Source organism: Venturia canescens, chromosome 4 (assembly GCF_019457755.1).
Source record: "Venturia canescens isolate UGA chromosome 4, ASM1945775v1, whole genome shotgun sequence".
Taxonomy (NCBI): Eukaryota; Metazoa; Arthropoda; class Insecta; order Hymenoptera; family Ichneumonidae; genus Venturia; species Venturia canescens.
The window spans coordinates 10300648-10325934 of record NC_057424.1 but is presented as its reverse complement, the minus strand read 5'-3'; the positions used below and the strand labels follow the sequence as shown (position 1 = coordinate 10325934).

The 25287-nt window shown below is 43.2% G+C and overlaps 2 protein-coding genes and 1 long non-coding RNA gene across 9 annotated transcripts in view; 2 read left to right on the top strand and 1 right to left on the bottom strand.

Moving 5' to 3' along the window:
* The first annotated feature begins 1560 nt into the window (after nucleotides 1-1560).
* Nucleotides 1561-4013, top strand: Wdr92 (WD repeat domain 92). The gene is made up of 4 exons (XM_043416905.1): nucleotides 1561-1980; nucleotides 2177-2677; nucleotides 2903-3000; nucleotides 3173-4013. Exons 1-4 carry the CDS (start codon nucleotides 1714-1716, stop codon nucleotides 3378-3380), a joined length of 1074 nt encoding a protein of 357 aa, XP_043272840.1. The 5' UTR covers nucleotides 1561-1713; the 3' UTR covers nucleotides 3381-4013.
* Nucleotides 2894-21971, bottom strand: LOC122409391 (uncharacterized). 3 transcript variants are annotated; one of them, XR_006260671.1, is made up of 4 exons: nucleotides 19248-21971; nucleotides 19086-19183; nucleotides 3180-3341; nucleotides 2894-2989 (listed from the first exon to the last, which is right to left on the bottom strand). It is a non-coding gene; the product is annotated as an uncharacterized lncRNA (long non-coding RNA). The 3 variants fall into 3 exon arrangements; XR_006260670.1 differs by lacking the exons at nucleotides 19086-19183; nucleotides 19248-21971 and adding an exon at nucleotides 4177-4297; XR_006260669.1 differs by lacking the exons at nucleotides 19086-19183; nucleotides 19248-21971 and adding an exon at nucleotides 4138-4275.
* Nucleotides 4191-25287, top strand: part of Rpb8 (DNA-directed RNA polymerases I, II, and III subunit Rpb8) — a 33634-nt gene continuing 12537 nt past the window's right edge. Inside the window, exons 1-3 of one of the 5 annotated variants that reach the window (XM_043416906.1) lie at nucleotides 4191-4308; nucleotides 17942-18025; nucleotides 24220-24400. In XM_043416906.1, the coding sequence (XP_043272841.1) occupies nucleotides 4236-4308; nucleotides 17942-18025; nucleotides 24220-24400 (338 nt within the window). In that variant the 5' untranslated portion in view covers nucleotides 4191-4235. Of the gene's footprint in view, nucleotides 4309-6216; nucleotides 6466-7691; nucleotides 7899-16780; nucleotides 17290-17941; nucleotides 18026-24219; nucleotides 24401-25287 lie in introns of those variants that run through there. The other 4 variants (XM_043416907.1, XM_043416910.1, XM_043416909.1 and 1 more) reach the window with 4 other exon arrangements.

Here is a 25287-nt window from a genome sequence, read left to right as displayed (position 1 = left end):
ACGGGCCGCTCACCGCTCGCGAGTCACCATCGAGTTGCCCATCTCAGTCTAGTCTCTCCGCCACAGGCTAGGCAGGCGTATACACGGGCGTATAGCGATATATCCCAGATCAAGGAGACTATAGGGAAGGAGTCCAATCTCGGCAATCGGGCACGTCCGTAAAAGTGTCGGGAAAGAGGGTTCCTCTCGAGCGGCGCTGTTGCAGGTAGTGTACGGGTTAACGCATGCGCATTATGTGCGCGTTATATACGCGCATGCGTTGCTGCCAGCTGACACTGTTGATGCTGTTGATAGTTTTTGTGGGTCTAACCTATCTTTGTAAAATGGAATACACTGACACAGTAGCTATTGCTGTTAAAATAAATTAACATATTGCAGTTATTTTTTATATGAATGAATAAAAAAAAACATAATTCAACAAAATCAATTGATTTTTTTAAATTTCTGCTATAGTCAGAACAATAACTATCTATGATGAAAAAAAAAATAAAACAAAGGAGGATTTGAACCGTGGACTCCACGAGTATCAGCCCGTCATTGAACCATTACACCACGTAAGCTAGTGGTATCCTAAATGGCAGAAAATGCTACTGGCTCATCCGGGCCGCTTGATATTTTAAGGTTTTATGAAACAGTAACTATGGTCACAAAAGCTATAGTTATCAATATAATTTTAAAATATTCATAAATATCATGCAAAAAAAAATTTGTGACAAAAAATTTCTTTCGACATGAGTATGTGAACCGGCAATTTCCCGGATGCTATGGTTTTCTTAGCAGCGCGACATACGAGGGGAGATAAGCTGATACTTGGAATGTGTAAAGCACAGGGTTTTACGTTGCTGGAGAATGTTATTACAATATATATTAGTATTTTCGATTACGAGCACTCATAATCGTTGATTCAACAATTTTTGACAGGCGCGAAAGCTCTTTAAATCCACGATTCCGCCGCCATGGCGGTCAGTTTCACCAACGACATTGATTTTATTACTATATATATCCGTACACAAACGACAATGCGACGCGAGTGGCCGTTCCTCGAACCCGGGTTCCCGACATTTTCACGGACGTTTTTCTAACAGGCACCCAATACGGAGATTGGACTCCTTCCCTATAGTCTCCTTGTCCCAGATCCTGTGGCGTTCCAGTTAGTTCGCGCAACAACCGCTACGAGGCTACAACTTTTTCGTATACACTTCGACAGGCTCTCATCAAATATATACAACGTCCATCCCAAAACCCTTCATCAACAAGCGTCTGGGGTAGAGTACAAAAGGCACAGCCCCACTGATGAGTCTGCCACTGTACCCGAGACGAAACGCAATCCTAAACCATTCTTATCACTCCATAGCTGTGGCGAGTCCTACATGACCGACCTTTCCTATACCAATAAACAGCTGGACGACCCAAGGAGCCGGAGCGGAACAGAAAACTGCCTACGGAAGCGAAGATAGAAGATATAAAGCAACAAAGCTTTCTCTCTATAATCCCAGTTACCTTACCACGTTCTCTAGGAGAAATTCATAAAAACCTTTTCTCCAGAGCTGGAGATAATTTACTACCAGCGCCGCCAAGTGGCGAAACCAGTAAAAAAAAAAAGGGGTCAAGAAGAAAACAGCGGAATGTTGCCCAGGGAGCTGTGAAAGCAAACACGGCCTGACGACGAGAATTTCCAAGAGAAATTTGACAGTTCAATCTACGAAGATAATTATGGAAAAATTGTCGAAACCCCAAATAATAATTCATATTGAAAAATCCGTTGATTATTCTCTTTTTGATACAAAATGGATACCGTGCAGTACGAAATTTGTGGTTATGGGCTCGAAACCTCGAGGTACCGGAGTCATTCAAGTTTACGAGATTTCAAATGGCGAACTTAAACTTGTTAAGGACATTCCACGCTCGAATCCTATTAAGTGCGGCACATTCAAGTCTTCCAGTCTCCGGAATCGGCACTTGGCAACTGGTGATTTCAAGGTTTGCGATTACGAAATTCGATATACGATTTCCTATTGATTTCATGTTATTTGGTTCAAAGTACCGAAATAATTATCTCCGAAAATGACTAATCAACAATAATTTTACATTGTTTTAATCAAACTATTATTGCCATGGCTCCAATCATCAAAACCATAGAAAATATGGAATGCATTTGAACATTTATTTATTGCAGGGAAAATTGAATATTTACAATTTGGAAGATCCGTCAGTTCCTGTTTATACAGCCAATGCGCACAATGAAATAATCAATGGGATAGATGGTGTTGCAGGCGAAAGCGTTGGTTGCGGTGCCCCAGAAATAGTCACCGGATCCAGAGATGGAAGTGTAAAAGTATGGGATCCTCGTGAGAAAGGTCGACCCGTAGCGATCATGGAGCCAAAAGCTGGAGAGGCTCGACGTGACTGTTGGACCGTTGCATTTGGAAATTCCTACAACTCTGAAGAAAGAATCGTTGCAGCAGGATATGACAATGGAGATGTCAAAATGTTTGACCTGCGTGCGATGTCTCTGAGATGGGAAACAAATCTCAAAAATGGTGTCTGTTGTTTAGAATTCGATAGGAAAGACATTGCAATGAACAAACTCATTGCCACAACTTTAGAATCCAAATTTTATGTCTTTGATTTGCGAACGCAACATCCCAAAAAAGGATTCGCTTATTTGAACGAAAAGGTCAGCTGAAACTTGATAGAGAAAATAGATAGATTAAAGTTACCCAAAAAGTTCTATAAAATTTGGCTGAAATTATCAAACTTTTCATAATCACGGCAAACAAAATTCGAAATCCGTCATTTTCTCGGCGCAATTTTAACTCAAATGAGAACATTAATCACAACAAATAAATCCGGCTCCTTTTGAATATGAACAATTCAAGTCATATTTTTTTTCTTTTTGAAGGCTCACAAATCAACAGTCTGGTTGGTCCGGCATTTGCCCCAAAATCGGGACATATTCATGACTTGTGGAGGTGCAGGTTCTCTGTGTCTATGGAAATAGTAAGAAAATAATGAAATTATTAAAATCCACCAATCATTCATTCAGATTTTTCAAATGGAGAAAACTCATTTGTTATGTTTTTTATATACTTTCTCATGTTTCGTCGACTGAACTCGAATAGTACGTTGAAGTGAGAAAACGAAACTTGAAAAAATGTTTGTTATATTTCAGCAATTACCCTGATAAAAGAAGACTCGCAGATGCAGAAGGAATTTTCCAGGGTGTTGTAGGGAATCTTAGCTTATTACAAAACAGCACACTATCGTCTCAGCCGGTCAGCTCTTTGGATTGGAGTCCAGACAAACAGGGTTTAGCCGTATGCACATCTTTCGACCAGTGCCTGCGTGTTATAATTGCCACAAAGCTCAACACATATTGATTAGCATATAAATATAAGGAATATATGTATTTCAGCACCGTAATCTGATTTCAGAAAAAACTCAATTTTCCGACTAAAAGAGTTCATCCTAAAAATCTGCTTAAAGAATAAACCGTCCTGAAAGCCACTTTGAACGTAACGTAGATCTAATGAAAACCTTAATATTCAATGAAGGAGCTAATTATAGTTGATTTATCCAAGCGGAAGTACTAGTTTGAATAGTCAATTGATTCGGAACATGTTCTGAGCATTTCTTATTTAATAAACTTCGATAGAAATGAATTATAGCTTTATCACCATCTTAATATATTTATATAATGGAAAAGTACGATTTTTACTCTTATCTTCATCTATTTGTATTGAGATAAAAACGTATTCCATAGTGTTATTTATTTTTTCGATGCTGATAACTTTGTGTGAGTACTGACGCAATAAAATTCTTGCTGCAACAATAAAAACAGTATTTAACTATCAAAATATATTGAATGCACAGAATTTTTGTGTTTGTGCCAAAAGTTTCAAACATCGCCTTAAAAATAGATTTATGAGACTGTTAAACGTTCAGGATGGACAGGATGCAAATTGATCACGTATTTCGGACTAGGTACAAATAAAGGAAACGTTAATAATGAATGCATTAAGTTATGAAATTATTTGTCGAAAGCAAAGATGCAAGATTTCGAAATTATGTAATGAAACTCGTATTTTCATGATGCAAGACTGGAATTGTTCGTAATTTCACTAAACAAAAACTCACTACCCTCATGGCTCCACGTCAATGTGATACGCTACTGACCGAGAAAGCTTACTCCACACGCCGCTAGTGCCGCATACGCAGTAGTGTTATACGTTAAAATGGCGGGTGTGCTCTTCGAGGATATTTTCAACGTCAAAGACACCGATCCGGAGGGAAAAAAGTTCGATCGAGGTAGGGTTATCCGATAAATGATCTCATAAACTATTATTTGACCCGTAGGATTGTCTCAAAAATCGATAAGATGTTGGAAATTTTTTATCAATTTTCAAAGCGCAGTGACGACGTTGCAAATCGTAGCCGGCTACGGCGGTTGCGTCTCCATACAAACCGGAAAGCACATGGTGCTACAGCTGGTCATGGCGCCAAATTTGTTTCATGAATGAAAATATGAAGAGTTCATCTTTATTTTTAATTTTTCTTTCTTTTGCTTTGAGCGTGATATTCCACAGGATTAAAGTAGAAAAGACGTGAATAGATATCGAGGGTTGATTTTGGTCACGATTAATGGCACGTTTACCAATTCACACGCACACTCGCGACAACATTCAGTGAACTCGGCATTTTTCGATCACGTATTTATAACCTCGTGTATTTATTATTAGAAAGTGTCGAAACTAAATCGTCGAATTTTTTTATTAAGCTTCGTTTCTAATTCTGACATATGGACAATGCATAACAGGACTGCACTGCCGTCCTGCGTCACGGTAGAATAACTGCAGCAACAAAACTCGGAGCCAAACGTAATAATGCCTTCCTTCATCCTACTTTACCCTTGACCTTCGAACCGAAGCAGTTCAATAGAGAATATCGTTCGTTATTTACTTAGCTTGAAAACACGTGCTTGTTCATCGTATGAAATTTAGTGGATCAAGTAATTCAGCCCTCTTTATTTCGTTTGGCTGGTTTTTTTTTTATAGATTCCTAATGATATTGAACTATTACATTAGAGCAGCGCTGAAAACCTGACGCAATCGCAATGAAAAACAATCGATCTTACGCAACGCATGTACCAGTTACCCACACAAACTGAAAATCTGGGTGGATTTTTTTCCGCTCCATTGAAAATTCACAATAGCAAATTGAGATACGAGTATTTTTGTGAAAAATTATTCCTCTTTTAATAATTCAGTTTTTCAAAGGTTTTTCAACAAAAGTTGAGAGAAATTGATGAAAAACACGAAATTTTCACACCTCTTTCGTCGATGTTTTCAATTTTTTTGGGGCATTTCTCCAATATTTTCTCTAAACGTGTTTCATCATCAGGTAAATATCAACAAGAGGACTTGGGGGAAGAAAATGGTTATCTAAAATTTTTATCTAAAACTAATCGTTGTTCACACGATAGCCAATGATATGCGAGAAGTTTGTTCAATTTTTTATTTCGAAGCGCCGAGTGTTTTTGACGAAACAAAATAATCCGCTCACCAGATGTCACTGCGCGTCCCGAGATTTCTCGCGAACGGATTGGCACACTACAAATTAACAAAAAAATATCCAAATAAACAAGCGGGTCTCTGTCATCGTGCTACGTGATTTTGACACAATAATCGATAACACGCGGTCGACATGAGTTAAAAATCCCCATGAAACAGATAGAAAAAATTTGGCCATTTTGCCTCGGATTACAAAAATGGCCAAAAAAATCATCGTTTCATAAAAAGAATCAGCGAAACAAGAAGCCCGAAACGAGCCTAAGAATAATCTGGAAACTCGTGAGATTATATTTTTCCAATTTGGCGAGAGAATAGGGAAAAGGAATATGAGATTTTTCGCGAACATTTCGTAATGGAAGATGGATGATATACATAGGTGTGTGTTGATTTTGACGTGGGTGGTGGCCAGGCAAGGGGGAGAAACGAAAAGAGTCGAGGTCGCGAGAGGGGTGTTGGGAGGATGATAAGGCCAGGCGAGGAGGGGCTGAAGTGTTGGCCGTGAGAGGGATCGAAGGAACGTGCCGTACGGAGGGGCGGAGGGGAGCGATGACGAAGATGGCGGCGGGAGGAGAGGGGGGTGGGGCTCGGTGCAGCCGGTCGATCCAGCGATCTCCGCAGCCGCACCAGCAGTACCAGCATTGGTATGCCTGGTGGCGGATGCGACGTTGGGAAAAGAGCGAGTGAGAGAAAGAGAAAGATTCATGTATATATAAGTATATACGTCGCGCAACATGACGCCGCGTAGTGTACCGACAGAGGGGCGCCACAAGTCCTGACACGGTCAAGGTCAGGCTTGGCCTCAAGGTCGCCAACGGAGATGTCATCTCGAGGGAAAGCTGCGCCGCGCTCCCTCCATTCGTTTCTCCCTCGTTCTACATACTTACTGCACATATAGGTTTGTGTGCCGTTCTTTTTTCCGTAACTATAATAAAAATAGTGGTTAATTTAATGGAATTCCGTTACGTTTTACGCGTCGATGAAACGAAGCGAGCTTTTATCGAGCTTCCTTCGAGTTCGCAATCGGTTTTTACCCCGAATATTCTTTTTTTTTTTTTTTTTTCCTTTTTCAATTGTCAAAAACAATCTCTCCCCACCCTGCCGCTGTCGTTGGGCTTTTACTACGCACAGATTATGTCGATTTTAATTCGTACGTGTGTTTACGAACGTTATCGTGCTACGTCGTAATTTACTTGTTCCCGGTAAGCTCGAGCAGCCACGATACACACGAGAGCATCATCCACCTTCTCTTCAAGCCTTTAATACGTCAGCGAGAGCGAGAGAGCATGAGAGTGAGTCACGTGCCTCCGTTGCGCCTCCTCCTTCCCGGACAAAACTCAACACGCACATGCACACACGCGCGCGCCTCTAATTCGTATACGCGAAGACACGACCTTGAACGAAACTAACGATTACTGACACAAAACGCGCTTCCAGTTGCCCAATTCGGGTTACGTACCGCTTTGCTATCATCTTTTCGACGCTTTTTTTCGTTTTCTTTTTTGCATAGCCTCGTTTTTGACGGTACCGAACTGACCGATGGGACGCCCAGTCCGCACGAAATGTTCGCAATCGCCCATAGAGGCCCTTGCGCTCGAGCCCTCTTTATTTTCCCCCGTGACCGGTACGCGGCGCGTCCACGTCGAAAAATCGACTCTACTCGATGACGCGAAAAACTTCAACTTAGCCAGGCATCAGGCACTGAAATATCGTTAGGAAGTTTGTCGTCGAACATCGTCACGCTACGTTTTCGCTGCGAGGAGAGCTTCTCTTTTTATCCTTTCGAAACCCGAGTATTTCTGTGCTCGATCGTCGTTTTCCCGAATATTCCAGTATTTCGCTTGTCGAAAGATCATGTAACGTGATGCCCGCCGATGGAAATCTGATTAAAAGAACAACGAGAAAAGCGGCGGGGGAACTGGCGAGGAGGAAAACTGGTGCAACGATGTGGGATGAAATTCGATAGCCCGAGCAGAGTTTACGTCATTCGACGACTGCGAGCGCAACCGTAGATGGCGCGATTTTTCCTTCGAAACGGGATTAGATAAAGCAAATTCGAGATCGCTGAAACGCAATAGCTCATCTCGAGCATTGAAAATTCTCTCTCACACACTGCGGGACGTCGTCGATGATAAAATCACTCGATAAATCGGTCTTTGTCGGGAAAAAATATGTCCCGAAAATGATCGCCTTGTGACACGTTTCCGCTGATGAGGTTAGAAAATCTGCGACGGATTGGCGCACGGTGAGGGAATTTAGGAAACCTGGAAAGCTTCCAACTGCAATAATACTCGCATCGGAACGTCTCAATATTGCTCTCCCGTCGAGTACGTAAGTATGCTTTGTTTCGGCTGTGTGCACAGACAATATTGATAAGCGAATATGAATCACGCGATCTCCAAAGAGCTGTGTTATAACAATGTTCGAGCTGTACAAGAGGCTCGTGCGGAAGGGAGGGAGAGAGGAAAAGAAATATTGCAGAAACGAGACGGAGATCGTTGCCTCAGGTCCTCCCGTCGCTCCGTTGTTGTCTCGTTGTCGTAGAGAATCGAAGTGTGCTCTCTCGTGTTGCTAGGCGCGAGGCCAAGCTCTCGTGCTACGAGAGGGCCACTGTCAGTGCCAAGGCAGTCAGGCAGCTGCTCTCTGTGCAAACCGCACCTCTCGCACTTGGCCGGACAACCACCATAGCTTCGCTGCATTTTCTACTCGTTGTTTCTCCGCTCATAGTTTTCCTTCTCACCAAATATTTTCTTTTATTATTTAACAATTTACGATTATTTTGTTGTTAACCGGTTTCGTTATCAACGCTTTTATTTTTCATCGTATTTGCTCTCGTCCAATCACTTGGACGCATCTTTCTTTTCATTTTTTAATTTATAAATCTGTAAGCATGTTTTTCGTCTTCTGTACTCAAACGCGAAACGACACGATCCTTGAATTCAAATTCGTTTCTTTGTCCCCGTATATTGAAATGCGTCAGGGAAACGAAAAATTGTTGAATGGATTTCGACCAACGGATTTGAAGGAACACTGGAAATACTAATATTTTTTATCGAACTTGAGCTTTCACGAAAAAATTATCTATAAATCAGGCTTTTCGTCAGTTTTTTTCAAAGCTTCGTTAATATCCGGTGTCCAATCGTTTTCGTTTTCCAAAGTTTATTCAACGACGGAAAAAACAATCGATTTTTTTCAACTATTGATCGGCTGAAAATGAGCAATTCTTAAAAAAATTCCTTCCGGAAGTGAAATTGGCTTTTGAAAAGTTTTCAATTCTCAAAAACTCGAGACTGATTCTTCTTGATAAGTAAATTGAATTATAAACGGTCACTGTTGAAAATAGTGCTTCGTCACTCGTCGTCAACACGTTCGAATATACGATTTTGTTATTTTCGCCGTTTATCCGGTTCGAATAAACTACTTTGTCTCGTGAATAATTGATTCGCTATTAGTGTTAAGTTTCATACACACTGAGCGAAACGTTTACATCGCTGTATGACTGAGAAACGAAAGAGCCATCGCTCAGTCTCCGAGAAAGTATAGAGCGAGCGTTTGAGAACGACAATTAATTCGCAGTCATTCGTAATTCCATTAGTTTACACGCTGAATATTGAAGGTAAAAAACATCGCGTCGAGCCCACAAAAGATCGGGAAACTTCGAGTGCCTTGGTACAATCGATAGGTCAACGAGGAAAGAGTGATAAGGCGGAAAAATACTTGAAAGAGCGAGCAATAAAAGAAGCGCGTGGTGAATTAGGAATGTGAGCAACCATGAGAGATCGTGAAACTAGAGGAGAGCGAAAAGTATTAAAAAGCAATAAGCCCCGATCGTGCAAAGCAGAGAAACAGGATTCGAAGCACGTTCCGCCCCAGTTGGAATTGAATAAACAACTTTATTCGATTGTTCGAATAGTTTTTTTTAAATTCATTCTTCCGGCCTCATCATCGACAACATTTCCGCGTAGCCTCACTCGAGAGAGTTACATTTTCGACGCTCAAATGAACATTTTTTTTGGAGATTCTTCATTGGCCTAATTTATTTTTCGAATCGACAAAAATTACACTCTCTTCGGCTAGAAAATTTATTTGATGTCAAGCGGCTGATGCTTTTTGGGTTACCGCGCTCAAGCTTCTCGCTCCCGCCGCTGCGTGAGGTGCAAAGCGTTCAGGCGTTTCTCACAAACGAATCGCGCTACGGACATGCATATTACGAACCAAGCGAGATAACGCACGTTCATATTGTTTACTATTTCAGTAGTTTTTTTTTATGATCTGCAGAATAATTCCTGACCATATTAAGGACGTACAGGCGCGAGGGCTGTTTTTAGATAGCACTCGCAATTTTTTTATGTCTTACAATCACTTCTATGCCTGTGAAATTTCAGGACTCCTTATCGACTGTTTGCTTGAAATATTAACAGTCGAAAAGTACAGAAATTAACATGCCGCTTATGGCTTACCGGTCCTTCAAGCATCTTCAACTCAAAATTTCATAAATTTCTAAATTAGATGTCGCAAAGATTAAAAACATTTCTTACACGGCACTGAAGTTTGCAACGTTGGGGTCCAACGAAATGAAGGAAAAAAGACATTTGCAATTCACCAATTTTTTATTTCACGAAGTATCGGCGCAGCTTGAAAAACTACGAATTGCAAATTCGACAGGGAACGAAATTGACGAATTACTGGAATTATTGGAGGCCTTTTCTTACATCATTTCGTTGGACTCCAACGTTGCAAACTTCAGCATCATTTACTTATATGAATTGAATTGTTAAAAAAGGGGGGTCAACGGCCACCTGAATTAGAAATATTGAGTCGAAGACGACAAATGGTTACAGAATTTAAAAATTTTGAAGGCCTATACGTCACTGGTCATAATATATAGCGCAACTTATGTCATATTGTTAATGGAAGTGACAGCTGGACTTTTTAGGATTTTATGTATAGGATCATCGGATACAATAAATTCGAAATTCTTTATTTTCAAATTCAATCTCAAACGAATTACAATATTTTTTTTTAAACGACTTCGTTCTTCGAGGTTCACAAACAAAACTGTCACTTCAAGAGTTGTTCTTTTTATCATTGTTTTTTACAATGTGAACATATCACGTTTCGAATACGTCTTCTCTTTCATGTTCCGTTCCGACAAATATGGTGGTCTCTGATCTAATCTGTCAACTGACTACGTCCAACTTTGTCGAGCGTTGCCTTGTCGCAATGTACTATCGAATCATGCGAAAGACTCGGAATGCAATATGTTCTGCAACCAACTCAACTCAAGCATTATTTACGATTAAAAAATTAAGATAACGCTTTTTTACTAATATTGTGCTGTGTATGAGTGACCGGGATAATTATTTTTAAAAAATGTCGAAAACTGACTAGTACGACGCACATGTACATCCTTAAAGTCGAATATTCCGTGAGTCGAAGAAATTACGAGGGTTTTCAGGTAGTTTCTTTGAAAAGAACAATCAAACGAACGTTCCCTCGAAGCTTTAGAAACACGCAATGGGCAAGAAGATCAATTTTTTTAGTTACTATTGCGTGTACTCTTATTCGTGATTTTTTTAATGGTTGTACAGTGAATCCACATCGATCTCTCCTCAAAGATGTTTCACGTGTCGTAATTCAGAGTGAAAAGTTCGTCGCGTGGGTCGTGAATCTAATTTCAGAGTGTTATCCAACTGACAGTTCCAAGCTTTCTTGCGGTCCGCGATCTCCTGCAGCCGCAATGTATTTTTAACGGTTAAGGGTGAATGATACAAAAGTCGAAATAATTAGAAATTGATCAAATTTGGTGATAATGTTCTTCAACATCAAGTGCGAAAACACAAATTTTTTCAAAATTTTCTTCTGTTTAGTTATCGAGTAATTACGCATTAAAGCAGATTTCTTATGCCTGGAATGTATACCTATATATATGGAAACGCTATGCTTATACACGCGAACTTTAGTGATCAATTACTCGATAAACGTACAGAAGAAAAATCTTAAAAAATTTGTATTGTCAAATTTGGCACTAAAGAATATGTTCACCAAATTTTATAAAATTCTGATCATTTTGAATTTTTTTATGTTTTTAGCATGGTTTAGCATGGCAACATTGTATCGCCTGTGCAATATATCCTTAATATCTTGAACACTGCAGAATAAAAGAGAATCCAAATATTCTCCAATACGTGAAATAATTTTCTTTGAATTTAAGGAAGCTCGTCTGGTAATCGAATTAACAATAAGATTTCGGTAAAAAAAAAAATTTGAATACAGTAATGAATAATAATAAAAAAAATGTTCTGGCCTTAAAGAACTTTAAGGCCCGAGGATACTTTATACGTGAGGACATTAAACATTAAGACGGTTTCTCCAAATTGACACGGTTTCTTACGGGTTTCCGTGCCTTTCCCGTCTTTATAGATCAAATTTGCAGGCATTGACACTTCGTAAAATCCATTCAATACTTATAAAATGCACAATCAATGATTTTTTTCTCGAAAAATAGTGGCTATTGGGACGTTAACCCATACCTTACTTTCACAATGGAAACGTTGCAACTGCGCGGTTTTTTAAACCAGAGATTACGTTTTCCGATCGACGCAACTCGCACTAGGGCCTTGCAACAAAATATGAAGGACCGGTGAAAAAATATTTATGTAATTAATAAAAACTTGTTTTTTTAGACATTTATGGTATGTTTTAATAATGCCAAACGTTTGAACTCTGATTACGACATGAACGTGCGTAAAAAATTCTGTCAATAACAGCTGTAGTAGTATTAGCAGTTTATTTCCAAGTATACCCTTAAGGGTTTTTATATAATCCCCCCCCCCCCCCCGCGTTACAAAAGTCCCCGCTTACTGAGTAGATATCTTTCTTTTTCCTTTCCCTATCTTTTCTTCAATTATTCTTTTCACTTACATTTTTCCTCGTCATCCATTCGTATCCTCTCACATACTCACACAACTCTTTACTCGTTTTTCCTGTTAGCGCTCTATTTATTACCTCTTCCACTAATTCTCCTACTGTTTTCTCCAGCGATCTTTCTAGTCCCCTTCTACCTCTGCCTTCCTCATGTCCGCTTTTATTTCGCTGCACTCGCAGATGTGTGCTAAAGTTTCCTCTTCCCTCTCACATTTTCTGCATTTGCTTTCCCTGTACCCTTTGGATCTTTCCCTTCCTATATTCCCACACCGCATCCTCGCCCATGTTTCTTTTATTTCCATTAAATAACAGCTGTATACAGACAGCACAGGTTACGAGCAGGTCGCGGCGTTGCCAAACTCACTGGAACGACTACGCTAGTCTCAATAATAATTTTTCTTTTTACTATTAAGATGATGGATCAGTCGGTAATGACAACCGTGAGTGCGAGAGAGATAGCTGCAAATTTTGAAAAGGAAATTTGTCCACATCGTTCGTCTGATCGAAAAAATAAAAATGTCATCGGATTTTTGCGATCGTGCTGCGTACGATGACATTTTTATTATTTTAATCGGACGAAAGATGTCAAAGAGTTTCAATATCAAAAATTCGAGGTGTGATTACCGACTGATCCATCATCTTAAGGAACAAAAATGCAACTCGAAGGAATATTGTACTTGATAATATTAATTATTATTCAGAAATACATTTATTTATTTTAATGACTGATGGAAAATTTATTATCGGTAATTGAAAATTGCGTTGAAATAAAAACAAAGTTTGGCAACGTCGAGTAATTTCTTTGTACTTGGGTTAAATGCACTGAGCCCTATGCCTCAGTGTACGTGTTACTTGTCTCGCCCAACTTTTTTAAAGGTTATTATGTCAACAACTGCCTGTCAAGGAATGCCTCCCGTTGGGCTCATAATTGCAACACTGCCGCATTTCTACGCCGCAGTCTCAGTTCTCAGTTAACCCGATGTGATCGCGATGCAGTCACATATTTTCGACGATTTGTCGTAATTTAAGTCGGTAAACTATCTGTTCTTTTCAGTTTAATCATTTTATGAATCGTCCTGATTCGAACTGTCGTTTTTTCAAATGAATTTCTTCATTAATAAGAGTGATATAAGCAAAAAAGTGTGAAGGCCACGACTTCGTTCCATTCAACCGGTGCAATGGAATAACATTTTTACTCAATTTCGCGACATTTAATTTCTCCAAAATGAGTTCTGTAACCTCAGTTTTTCTTGAAGCACAGTACATTCAAGAGATTTTCATCAACAAATAGAAACATTTTTATAGCCATCTATTCACCTCAAAAATTTCAAGCAGCAACCTTAAATAACCAAAAAAACAAAATTGTTTTGAAAGAAACTGAAGAAATTTCGAAAAGTGCATTTTTTAAAAACAAACTGGACAGAGAAAACCATCGAAGATGATGGGGGAAAAAGTGAAAAAACAGGACGTTCGACGATACGAATGAAGGGAGCTGTCAACGTTCGTTTCTAAAAATTAATATTCTGCCTCCATCGAGTCATATTCAACGTCATATTCGTGCCGAGAGTGCAAACTCGATTTTTTCTCCTGATGGCACAATAATCTGGGATAATATTCGAAAATTTGTTGTACCCAGTTTGTACTCGGTGGTAGTCCAACTGCGCTCGACTTTTTTGAAGTGCAGCCCGCGGACAATCGACGAGGCGTTTTTTCCGCGTGCACTTGTGTTATCGTGAGCTCGTCCCCTGGCCGGAAGGCTGGGCGTCAATTGATTCATGATCATCTGGGATAACGAACGACAAAGCTGGAAATAAATAAAGTGTGCTCCGGAGGATTTAGAGTCCTGAGGGAGCGGATGGACTCGGTGAAAACTAGGAAACAATATATTCGGTGGGAAAATTCAGCGGGCCGAGTTGTGCACAGGCGAGCGGTGCTGGTTCGAGTCGTCTCCGCACACGTGTCGCCGGGACAGCGGAGATAAGCGTGAGCTATCGCTTCGGCGTTTTCGTCGCTGTGTCCTCGAGCCGAACGGCGCTTTTGGTTTCTCTACTTTCCGGATCCTCGTCGACCAAAGCCTCTCGTAACGTCGGGAATTTCGAAGACAAGCGTGGGATTCGAGCGGATGAAAATGGAGGCAAAGTCTGAAGCTGATGAAAATCGTAATTCGAATGAAAGCGAAGATCGCGAGGAATCGTTGATCGCTGAAAACGAGGAGCGGACCGTGTCCAAGGACGAAGAAGCTTCCAAGCATTTCGGAGCTTCCGAGAAACCCTGAATTCGTAATGGCCAGGGCACGTTAAGGGGGTTCGGTCGACATTGGGGTCTCGATGTGGATTCAGGCAGCGAAATAATAGCCGCAATTAACTGAAATAAATGAGACCCAAAATGACATCAACAGGGGACGAGAGGAAAAGTGGAGTTCGCGGGGAAGCTTATTAGCGAAGAAAACGGCGGGTGTACGCGAGTGCGGTAAAAGCTGTTCCATTAATCGGTTAATCAACGGGAATAAAAAGCCGGGCCGGTTCTTTCGAGGCCGGGCGCACCTGTCCGGATCTGTGGAGAGTGCCAATCATGATACGAGGCGAAAAAGAAGGGGAGCTTGCACCGCCTAACCCTGGAGTTATCTCGGCGGGGTTGGTTGCTGGTGAAAGGGTGGGCGTCTCGCGGCGGGTAGTTTCGCGTCGGAGTATATAAGCTACGAGGAGAAGTCGTCGTTGTGTGCAAGCGCGGCGTTTGCTCTTCGAAGGTCAAGGTTGTCGGGGGCTCCTAACGTGGCGTCCCCTCTCCGGGCGCTGGGGGAGCTCGCGTGTGCGAGCTTCTGGCCCTGGAACGGCGGGGAACTTGGCCGAGAGTCGTCCGGGCAGCTGGCGTTCCCGCCGTTTTCCCTCCAGGAAAAACGGCCGCGTTTTCCCCGGTTAAAAAAATTCAAAAAACAGAAAGAAAATGCACTTTTCCGCTGCTCTCGGCCCGGCCACCGGAGGGGCGAGAGCCGCCGGGGGGGATGAGATCGCGAAGTTGTCCGAGGTTTCCCGGGATCCGGGGAACGTCGAATGGCACACGAAAGGTGGAAAGGGTTCGCGGGAAGCCGGCGAAAGGGTGGACGATGCGGTTTCCCCCGAGAATCGTTGCCTGGTCCCACACGGGGAGCGGGGCGGCGAGAGAGTTGAAGGATGTTGGATAGGAGCCGCCTCTCTTTCTCGCCAGCTCAACCCTCGCTGCTTCCCTCTTTCTCTTTCTCGTCGTCGTAATCATCGGGGGTGCGGCTTGAGCTCGGGGGGTATTTATAGCGTGTTCTGAGCGCGAGTCCACGCTCCCGATCGATACCGAATAGAGCAGCGTCACTGCGCAGCACTAGACTCTGTATTTCGGATTGGCGAGTCCTTCCGATTGCACAGCGAGAGCACGCGGGCGTTTATGAGACCGTCCGCATCCGTGCTTCCCTCCATTTGCATGTACGATCAATTCCGAGTATTCCACTAACACACGATCCTCCGCGATGGACGATAACCGGCTCTGGGCTTATTCGGCTCGGCGTTTCTCGAGCACCAAAAGCCCCGGAGTCCCTTAACCGACTTATTAATATCCTCGAATCAGCATATATCGATCTACGTTCAACCGCTCATTGACAGCGCTCCAAGTTACAATTTGTTCCCCGAAATATATCGGTTCGCTTCCTCGCCCTCCTTTCTTACGTCTTTTCGAGGCTTCGAGGCCCGAGCATCCTGGACCGGATCAACGAGGCCAGATTCCCGTCCACCAAATAAAATTAGAAGCCTCGACCTTAAAAAAGCTGTTGGAGACGAGGAGCCCGACGTTTTTTTCAGGCGCACGTAATCGAGAACATTCGCCCAGCTAATGCAATAGCAAACCCGAGGAATTACCGGGGCCAGAGGATCCGGCGGGGAATGAGTTCAGAGTCTGTAAACAACGGCCTCGAGCGGGGACGGAGAGTGCAAATGGGCATAAGAAAAAGGGTAGTCGATGAGAGCGAGAGGTGAGAAGGAAGATAAAAACAGGAAGAAAAGTAGGAAAAGTGACCGGGGCACTTTGTGTGCGAGCGGACATGCGCTCGGAATTGGATCCTTTGCCATTGAGCGGGAGAGAGAGAGAGAGAGAGAGAAAAATATTGCTTAAGGGTTGCATTATCATCCCCCAGGAGTTGCTGGCATCGCGCATCCTCGATTCTCCTCAGCCGGGGGGGAGGGCGAACCTCGTGCGTGGGCGTCCCTCCAGAGGGCTTCGTCGCGGGAAACTAATGGAGGGGAGAAAAGTCGTGAGAGGAGAGCGAAAGCAGTCCTCTTTCGACGATAGCTGACAACGCTGGGAAATTCTCGTGTCAAATCCCGCGACGATGAGTACGCGCTCGGGACACTGCGATCGCGATTCCGCCAAGAATTGTTCAATAAATATTCCGACTCCACGATTCGCTTGACTCGTACTGGCTCTCTTACGCACTCGCCAACGCTTTCCCCTCGGAATAACTCGCTATGCCGACTCACTTTTAAGCTACGAAACACCGCAAATACTACAAAAAGTCAACGCCAAAATGAAATATTACACTGCCAGCCTGCTCGATATTAAACAGCGAACATTCCGGAGAGAAGAAACCGAGGCACAAGGAATTATCGAGGCACGTTCATAATATCCCTCTCTTCTGTGTCGACGAAAGTAGTTCAACTCGTTTCAAGGTCACTGTCGCGCGGCGCGTGCTCTGTGATTCAACTCCACACTTACTTCCCTCCACATGTATATTCACGAGCGTATACCCACGACTGTAGCAGCCACGTATTTTCGGGTATGTGCTATCGCGCCATTGTTTTCTCTCCTGCTTCATATATCGTCTTCATTTTTTCTCTCCCACATCGTTTTGTGAGATGACTTGAGCTCGAATCTACGATAGCACTAAAATCTCATTTCATTTACGATTCCGCCATGTGTAAACGTTCAATTCGAAAGGTTGAAAATGTCCGGGGACTTGGAGAGCGAGCTCACTGTTTTCGTGAAAATATTGAGCTCCCTTCGTCCTTCAACATTTGCCTGAACGCTTTCCTTGGCTGTAAAGATACTTCGATATTTTCCGTAAAGAAGGAAAATGTCGTAGTAAAATATTGGAAAGTCAATTTTGGAGGAATAGAATTTCGTGAAGCCATTTCCAGCGGGATCTTCATAAATCCCAGACTGAAGATCCTCCGCGAATACGAAAAACCTTCGGTTTTAGTCACCGGAATATTAACGTTATCGTCCAGCCCGGAAAGATTCGGAGCACACGCCGGGTCTGACTCGGCGACGAATTTTTTCCCCCGATAAACGAAAGAGTCGTAAACGCCGTCGATTGTATTGCCTCGATGCGCATTATTCAAGACTCGAAAATTGAACACGTTTTTTTACGAATTTCCCAAACCCTTAACGAAAATGTCTCAACGTTTTTTCTCCTCTTTCTTTTGCAGTGAGTCGGCTTCACTGCGAGTCCGAGTCCTTCAAGATGGACCTCATTCTCGACATCAACAGCTGGCTCTATCCCATGGAGATCGGTGAGTTTACTATCGTCTGAAAATTGTTTTCGAGCTTGATAATAAAACCTTGATATCGATCAGCCTCGACGAGGTTCGTACAGAGAACAAAAACTATGATTCCGAGTAAAAAATTCATTTTGACGTAGCGAAAGTTTAAAAACCCCTTGATAAACGAGGTTGGAACGAACGGTGAAGAAACGAATGGTTTCACGTGTTGGTAAAAACGAGTTTGTTGACATCGTAATGGGTCACTCATTAGCATAAACCGAGCGTAGGAAGATTATTGAAAATCGTGAATTATCGTCTCCGTCTCGTCAAAATAGCTCCGCGTAATGCGATAGATCTAACTCGAACAGTCGCAAATTACCATTCTGATCTCGCAGAGAAACCACTCCATGCGATATTCCGAGATTCAAGGTCACGGCCAGAATACCCGGGGACGGCGGTCCGCCTGTAGAGCGCTCGTCGCAATTTCTCTCTCTTTCTTTTTTCCCTTCCTCTCTCCTTCTCTCTCGCATTCACTCTCCCTCGCACTCGACGACGTACAGTCGCGTCCCAATCTACTTCCACACTCTTCCCTCTTCCCTCCTCGCTTTTTCATTTCATTCTTTCATATCATCCTCGAACTATGACTCCGAAGGCTTTCAATCCCCGGGTTCGGGGATCGGCTTTTTCGAGTGAGATCACGCCTCTGACCTCCGACGAAATAATCACAATCGGTTTTTCCTAGAAATTCTACTTCACTGACATTTTATTTGCCATCGTCGCAACTTCCTTTCAAAGTTCTTTCGCGCGTTAGAATTATCGATTATTTCTAAATAACGAGGCTGCGTTTAAATCGGAAACGGAAGCATCGTTCGTGGCGCGAAAGTGAAGAAATTTTAGCGAAGAATTCATTTTAACGTTAAAAATGATTGTATCGAATAATTTTCGTCAAGATTTTAGTCAGACATCCTCGCACGTCCCACTTCACTTTACAGCGCAACAGCAAAAAATTCGTGAACGAAAAATCTTCGAATTTTTACTGCGTGCCGAACCATGAGGCAGTCTCTGGCCTCAAAGATTTTTTAGCACTTACCGATTCAATATTTCCCTGTCCTTACGTCCATTTCCATAAATACACAACGAAATCGTAATCGTAGGATCCAGTTTCCAAGTGTTTTGCGAGGCTGTTCACTGAAAGTGAGGACTTCAAGACGTTGCTTTGTTCCAACGTACAGAAACTTTTTTTTTACAGTACCTTATTTCTGTAAGAGGAAATAGAATTTCTCATTTCCAAGTATCTTTTGTAGTACTTAAAATTCCAATTTTTTTCGAAAGAATTTCAACTTTCGTTCAACTCGCAATGATTGCAAAGTCTTGAAGCAATGAGATGGCAAAGCCGTGAAGAAAATTCGGCGATTCGTTCAGAAGAAAACGTTTAACACTCGAGCGAGAAAATCTAACGTCGAATTTTCAGTTCCTCTCCTTCCCCCTCCAGAGTCGAGCAATAATTATCCTGCTCCGAACTCGCGTCGAATGGAACAAACCAACAAAAGCGTCCACTTGCTGCATTCTTGTATGTTTTTATTTTACCAGCTCGCCGAGCGATAAGAACGTGCTTTCGTAAGAGGCAGCTGGAGTTCAGCGTATATACAAGTGTCTCGGGAAGCCGTTGAGTCAAATATTTTTCAGGAATTTTCTTTATTTTCGATCGAAAGTTTGACAAAATTTTTAAATTCACGTCACTCAATAATGCGTTGACGAGAGTCACAAATTGTATTTTAAAAATGACAACAACGCAAAAATCTGAATAAAACTTGGCTGAAACTTGGGTGCTTAATGAAGAGCACAAAGAATGATTCACTTGCCGAATTCCACGAGAGTAAAAAAAAGCGAGACGAGTTTCCACAATTCGCCGGTAGATGTCGTCACTTTCGTTGTCACTCACAAATTTGTATTGTCGGAATAATCGATTTTGCTCTGCATATTTTATGAAGCCTTCGCGTCACTTGTCAACGTTTTTTCCTCCCCGATATACACTGAAAAAGCAATCGACCCTTTTATAGTGTGCGGCTGAAAGTTTGCCCAGAGTTTCCGGTTCGGTGAGCCTCGTTAACCAATACCGCGTCAAAACGTGAAAACATAAAGCGCGGGACGTTTTTATCGTTCGGAGCGTGATGGAGAAAATAGCAAAATATAAATGTTCATTTTCCCATCGAGTTCGTTGGGAAACCCTTCCCGCCATTATCGTGTGCGGACTTTCACAGCGTCAGCTTCCAAGTCGTTGAACAGTCCACAAAAATGTTGTCCAAAATTTCCAAGAGTTTCGTGAGACGAAGCAACCCGCTGCCGTTCTCCGAGCAACTTGGGAGCGCACTTTGGCACGTATTCTCGAGCGTCTTACGTTAGCATATGTTTCGAAGAGCATGTGACAAGAAAAAGAAATCGAAAGCATGATTTTTGAGGTTAAGACAAAAAAGTACGAATAAATTTTCGAGCTCGTAGTGTGCGTTCGTCGCTGGCTCAAAAATGGAAGAGATAGGCACGTCGATGGATCTATAGGCATTATCCGTAGGTGTATAAATACGTTTGTACGTGAGCAGCGGAGTCCAGGTACACCGATATATTTATGTACGTGTATAAATATATTTATATGCAAGCACGATATATGGCATAATCTGCCGAGTCGATCGAAGCGACAGGCAACGGCGAAGGTTACAGTTGCGCGTAGCCGCGTTCGCGCTGTCCTATCCGATGATGGCCGATCGTAGTGCTCGTGCGGCGGTGGTGGTGGTCTTTCGGTGGCAGTAGAAAAAGCTGTATGCGCGCGCGTATCATGGCTGTATTGACGCGTGGCGTTTAGGCTTGCGCGAGGTGACGCAACATTTCCCTCCACTCCCCCCTCCGCTTCACCTTGCAAAACGTTCTCTCCTTCCTCTCGTTCCGTACATAAATCTGCAGTTGGCAAGCAAAAAGGCGTAACCCACTAAATTTCACAGGCTCACTTCTATTTCATAAAATTTTTTATTCCACTCCATCGTATTTGCGGTCATGAGGGCCCCTCTCGATCCGCCCCTCCCCTTTTTCATTCATTCAATAAATATTCGACTGTACGAAAGGCCCGAAAAATACTGCGTCAGGCTCGAGACGAAGACGCCTTTCTGTCATGCGTGTGCCTCGACGTGTATTCTCCACCACTTCCATCGCTCTCTCACTGCATTTGAATCCACCTACGTTACGGAAACCGCTGACGACTAACAGCCGTAATTACGTTTCGGGTTCTGGGTCCCCCGAATTGCGACGTTTTCTCTACCGACGAAATACACGGGTGTGTTTAAAATCCATATCTCGCTAGTTCCATACGCGTCAGCACATTTATTTCTCTCTCTCTCGATTTATCTGTTTTGTTTGGGTTCGGAACTGAGAATAAAAATGGCGTAGTCCGCATGAAATTTCATATTGTGCCTCCGCCGACTTTTTTCTTTATTTTCGAGACCCCGAGGCACATTCGTATATCTCTGTGTTTTCTGTTCTTTTTTTCCGTTCAGAACTCGAGAGTATATGCGTTGCATGTATGTACCGGGAAATATCTGTATACGTAGCCCCGCGCTCGCGTCGCGTTGGGAGCTTCCCCCTCTTTTTCGGTGCGGCTCGGCTCTCCCTTCTCTCTCGGGCGCTGCCGCAAGTTCAATGCCAAGGTCAGAACTGGCACGACTCGCTGTCGACCGCGGTACTCGCTCCGGGTCGTCCGACAACGCGATTGCTCCTCGTTACATTACGTATACACTCGGAGCTATACGTCAACCGATCGTATTTTCTTCTCTTCTTCCTCTTCCGTTTCGTTCCTTCTTCCAACGTTTTTTTTCTTTTCCTCCTCGTTCTTTCTTACTTTCGTGTTTCCTCGAACCGCGCTCGTGTCGCGCCGAGTCCGTGCTCGTCGGAAATGTGTTCGCGTTTCGCGCTTCCGTATCGGAAATTACAGTCGGCGCGTACGACGTCGAAGAATATTAAAATGAATAAAGACAGTCGGCCGCGTTTTTTGCGAAATCGCCGTGCTTACGTGTCACCCTCGCTCCCTCGTATCTCGTCCGATCATTGAGCAACCGCCCGATCGACAAAATCGTCGAAAAGAGTGAAAAAATCAGTGAGAAGACACACCGACGATCCACGTTTCGACGTATTATTGCGCAATCGGACAGCGCGAGCTCCCGAAATGCGCTGCGGGATTTTCCCGGTTTTTCCACATTTTTTCGGGCTTCTCGCGCCGAAAGAACGTGACAAGTATTCGAAATAGCACCTCGGAAATGGACCGTTTTTCATATCGCATCCCCGCTCTCGACGGCGGACTCCTCCTCAAAACGGCAAGCCTCACATTCACGTGAGTATTTCGTACTTGTTCATTTTCCTCACTAAAATTCGGGGAAAACTTCCTCAAGCGATTCCTCTCGATCTCGCACGAGCCTGCGTTGCGTAACCTGTTTTTTTTCTCTCGAGCGTCAATAAGCCGGCAGAGCGAGCGGCCCGAACGGAGACGAAGGAATAACATATGGTTAAGTTTTGGCGGGAATAACGGCCATGTTTGAATCCCTGCTACGCCTTGTGATTGGATTTGCAAAAATCTGATGTTTTCCCCCTCCCCTTTTCATTTATTCCTGCCGTAATAAGTGTAATGTCAAACCCAACGATCAATCGAACTTGATCGAACGAACACGCTTGCTTTTCACGCATATATCCAACATTATTGATAACACCTTCGTCAAGGTCGCGCGAGCCACTTTAAATCGGATAGTCCGAGCGGATCGATACCTCGACGGTTGTCACGACGTCCGTAACGACGTTGTATACCAACGTCGCGTACTAACCGGCGCTTTGACCAATTAAATTCCTCCACTTGAACCCGGCTCCAGTTTCAATATCTATTTTTCACTTTCTCGTCTCTTGTTACTCGTTAAAATACAATATTCTATTCGAGCGAAACTCTATACAGCTTTCCGTCCCCCTCCCTCGCTGGCTCGAGCATTGTTTTTTATCCGCTGTTAAAATGGCGAAAAAAGTGCTGAAAAGCCCGAGTTTTTAAGCCCATTTGTTGTGTAGAAAAAAGTACTTCGAAACGGGCGGCCATTTTGGGGTCTCTGGGTCGCGATACTGCGTAATTCGTCGCCACTGTTTCTCTCTCGCTCGCTCTTTTTTACTTGGAAGCTCCGCAGGACCGGCGTTATTATCGATCGACTTGGGTAAATTCTCTCTCCCTCTCTTTCATCTCGCTTCTCACACACACACTCACCGGCTGTCCCGTACGGTCGCTCGATTCGGAACACACTTGCAAACACGTACAGCTGTCTCTCACCATCCGAGTCGAGCAATTCTCAAGATCAGACGACACGATCGAAAAAACATTTTTTCAGCTCGACGATGTCGATGATTAAAAAACATTTGCTTCTTTTTGTTCTACCTCTCGCATTGAAACTTCAAGGTCAGCTGAGCTCTAATGCGATTACAAAAACCGTTTATCGCTTAAGTACGGAATTTCAACGAATTCGCCCACGAACTACTCTTTTTCGTACACGCGACTCCAATCGCCTCTCAAACTTCCCTCGCCCGGAAATTCTCTCGCCCTGGGAGTCCAGAATAGGATTTGCGTCAGCGAATTTCGAAAACGCTCTCTCCAATTTTTGTTTTCAATGCATTTTCGATTACGCTCCTTAAATGATGGACTAATTTTGAAAATTATTTCGACGCACGTGAAAAATAAGGGTTTGAGCATATTCATTGATGTTTACGAAAAAAACTATAAACCATCCACGAGTTCAGATCTTTCGAACGAAGCTCAACGACATGCCAGAATTATTTTTAATCCGCCTCGTGACGTCAGCATACGTCGCAGAAACAGTGCGACGGCGAATAACGATCGTAATAAATTTTTGGAAAATTGGTCCGAAGAATCAATGCGTCGAGAGAAATTATTAGATAAATCGCAATCGAACGTTATTCCGATCTTGAGAGCGACTTCAATCAAGGCACGATTGACATCTTCGGAAAAATGAATTAATCGGAATCAGTGATAAGAAAAACTGACTCGCATAAACTTGAAGCGTGAACGTTGATTATTCGTGACAGAAAATTGCACTTGCACATTTCGAAAATAACTCCTCGAATTAGAAAGAAAAAGCAAGTTTCGTTCGCCATAAAAAACGTTCGTAAATATTTTGGGTGAAAATTCAATGTTCCAGGTGACAAATTCCGCCTGGTGTTATCGACGACCTTGAGGGAAGATGGATATCCGGACGGTGGGGATTGGAACGCGATCGAGCAGGAGGGTGGTTCGAGGGCTGATAGTTTCGAGTACGTAATGTCGGGCAAGGTTTATCGGATCGAGGGTGACGAGGCGAGCAACGAGCCCAGCAGTAGACTGTGAGTCGAGCTCATCATTTCCTCTTACATACAAATATAATCGATATAACGGAAGCACCTGGTTAGAGGGAGGAATAATAAAAGTGTTTTCTCAAGTCCCGTTGAAATATTCTGCCCGTTGTCTCATCGTGTTCGCCGCGTATCCGCACAATTGCTCGCTCGTGGCTCTGAGCAGCCTCGAAGAGCGTTCAATTTGAAATTAGCCCCGTCATCGTTGTTTTGAAAAAGAGCACATTTTTCCCCAGCTCTCCGTCCTTGTAGTTGACTCGCTGCGACAAGTGTCAACGAAAAATCGGGACGAGACGAAGTTCCAGTCTTTGTCACGAGACTCCTGTCTTACCGACGCAACTAAATTATTTCGCGCGCGAGTCCACTCCCGCCCGGACAGATGGCAGCACTCGCCGACGAATTCGCCGAAAGCCGCGTCGAGAACGAAAGTTTCTGCAGCGCTGAAACACTCGCAATCCCGCGCTCGAGTATCGCGCTGAGAAAAAAAAAAGTTGAAGAAAATGACGCAATCCTTTGAAACAACGCCGCAAGACTGTGAGAGATTAAGAAAAAGGGGAAGAGAGATTTTGCTTAGCTCTCGGTGAACAGGGAGCCACTCTGCGTTCACTCTGTAGGTAAAGAAGCGAGTGAACACAGCTGGTGGTTACTTAATTTTCTGAGGGCTTTTGCAACTCCCAGTCGCCGAACGTCCCACGAACGCAACTTTCCTTGTGGATAATAAATCCTCTCGCTGCGTGAACGATGCTGTTGCGGATGACGGAAATCGGAAAACGATCTGCCCAACCACTGGAATATGGACTTCCGAAAAGTGCGGAATTACTTTTGAGACAGGCGTGAATCTTTCGTGACATCGCGTCATTCTAGAATTTTTGCAGCTG

Excerpts from the sequence above, each read along its gene's own strand:
- Wdr92 (XM_043416905.1), top strand. The coding sequence starts at position 1,714 with ATGGAAAAATTGTCGAAACCCCAAATAATAATTCATATTGAAAAATCC. Across the intron at positions 1,981-2,176 it reads TGGCAACTGGTGATTTCAAG|GGAAAATTGAATATTTACAA; the intron begins GTTTGCGATTAC and ends TATTTATTGCAG. Across the intron at positions 3,001-3,172 it reads TCTCTGTGTCTATGGAAATA|CAATTACCCTGATAAAAGAA; the intron begins GTAAGAAAATAA and ends GTTATATTTCAG.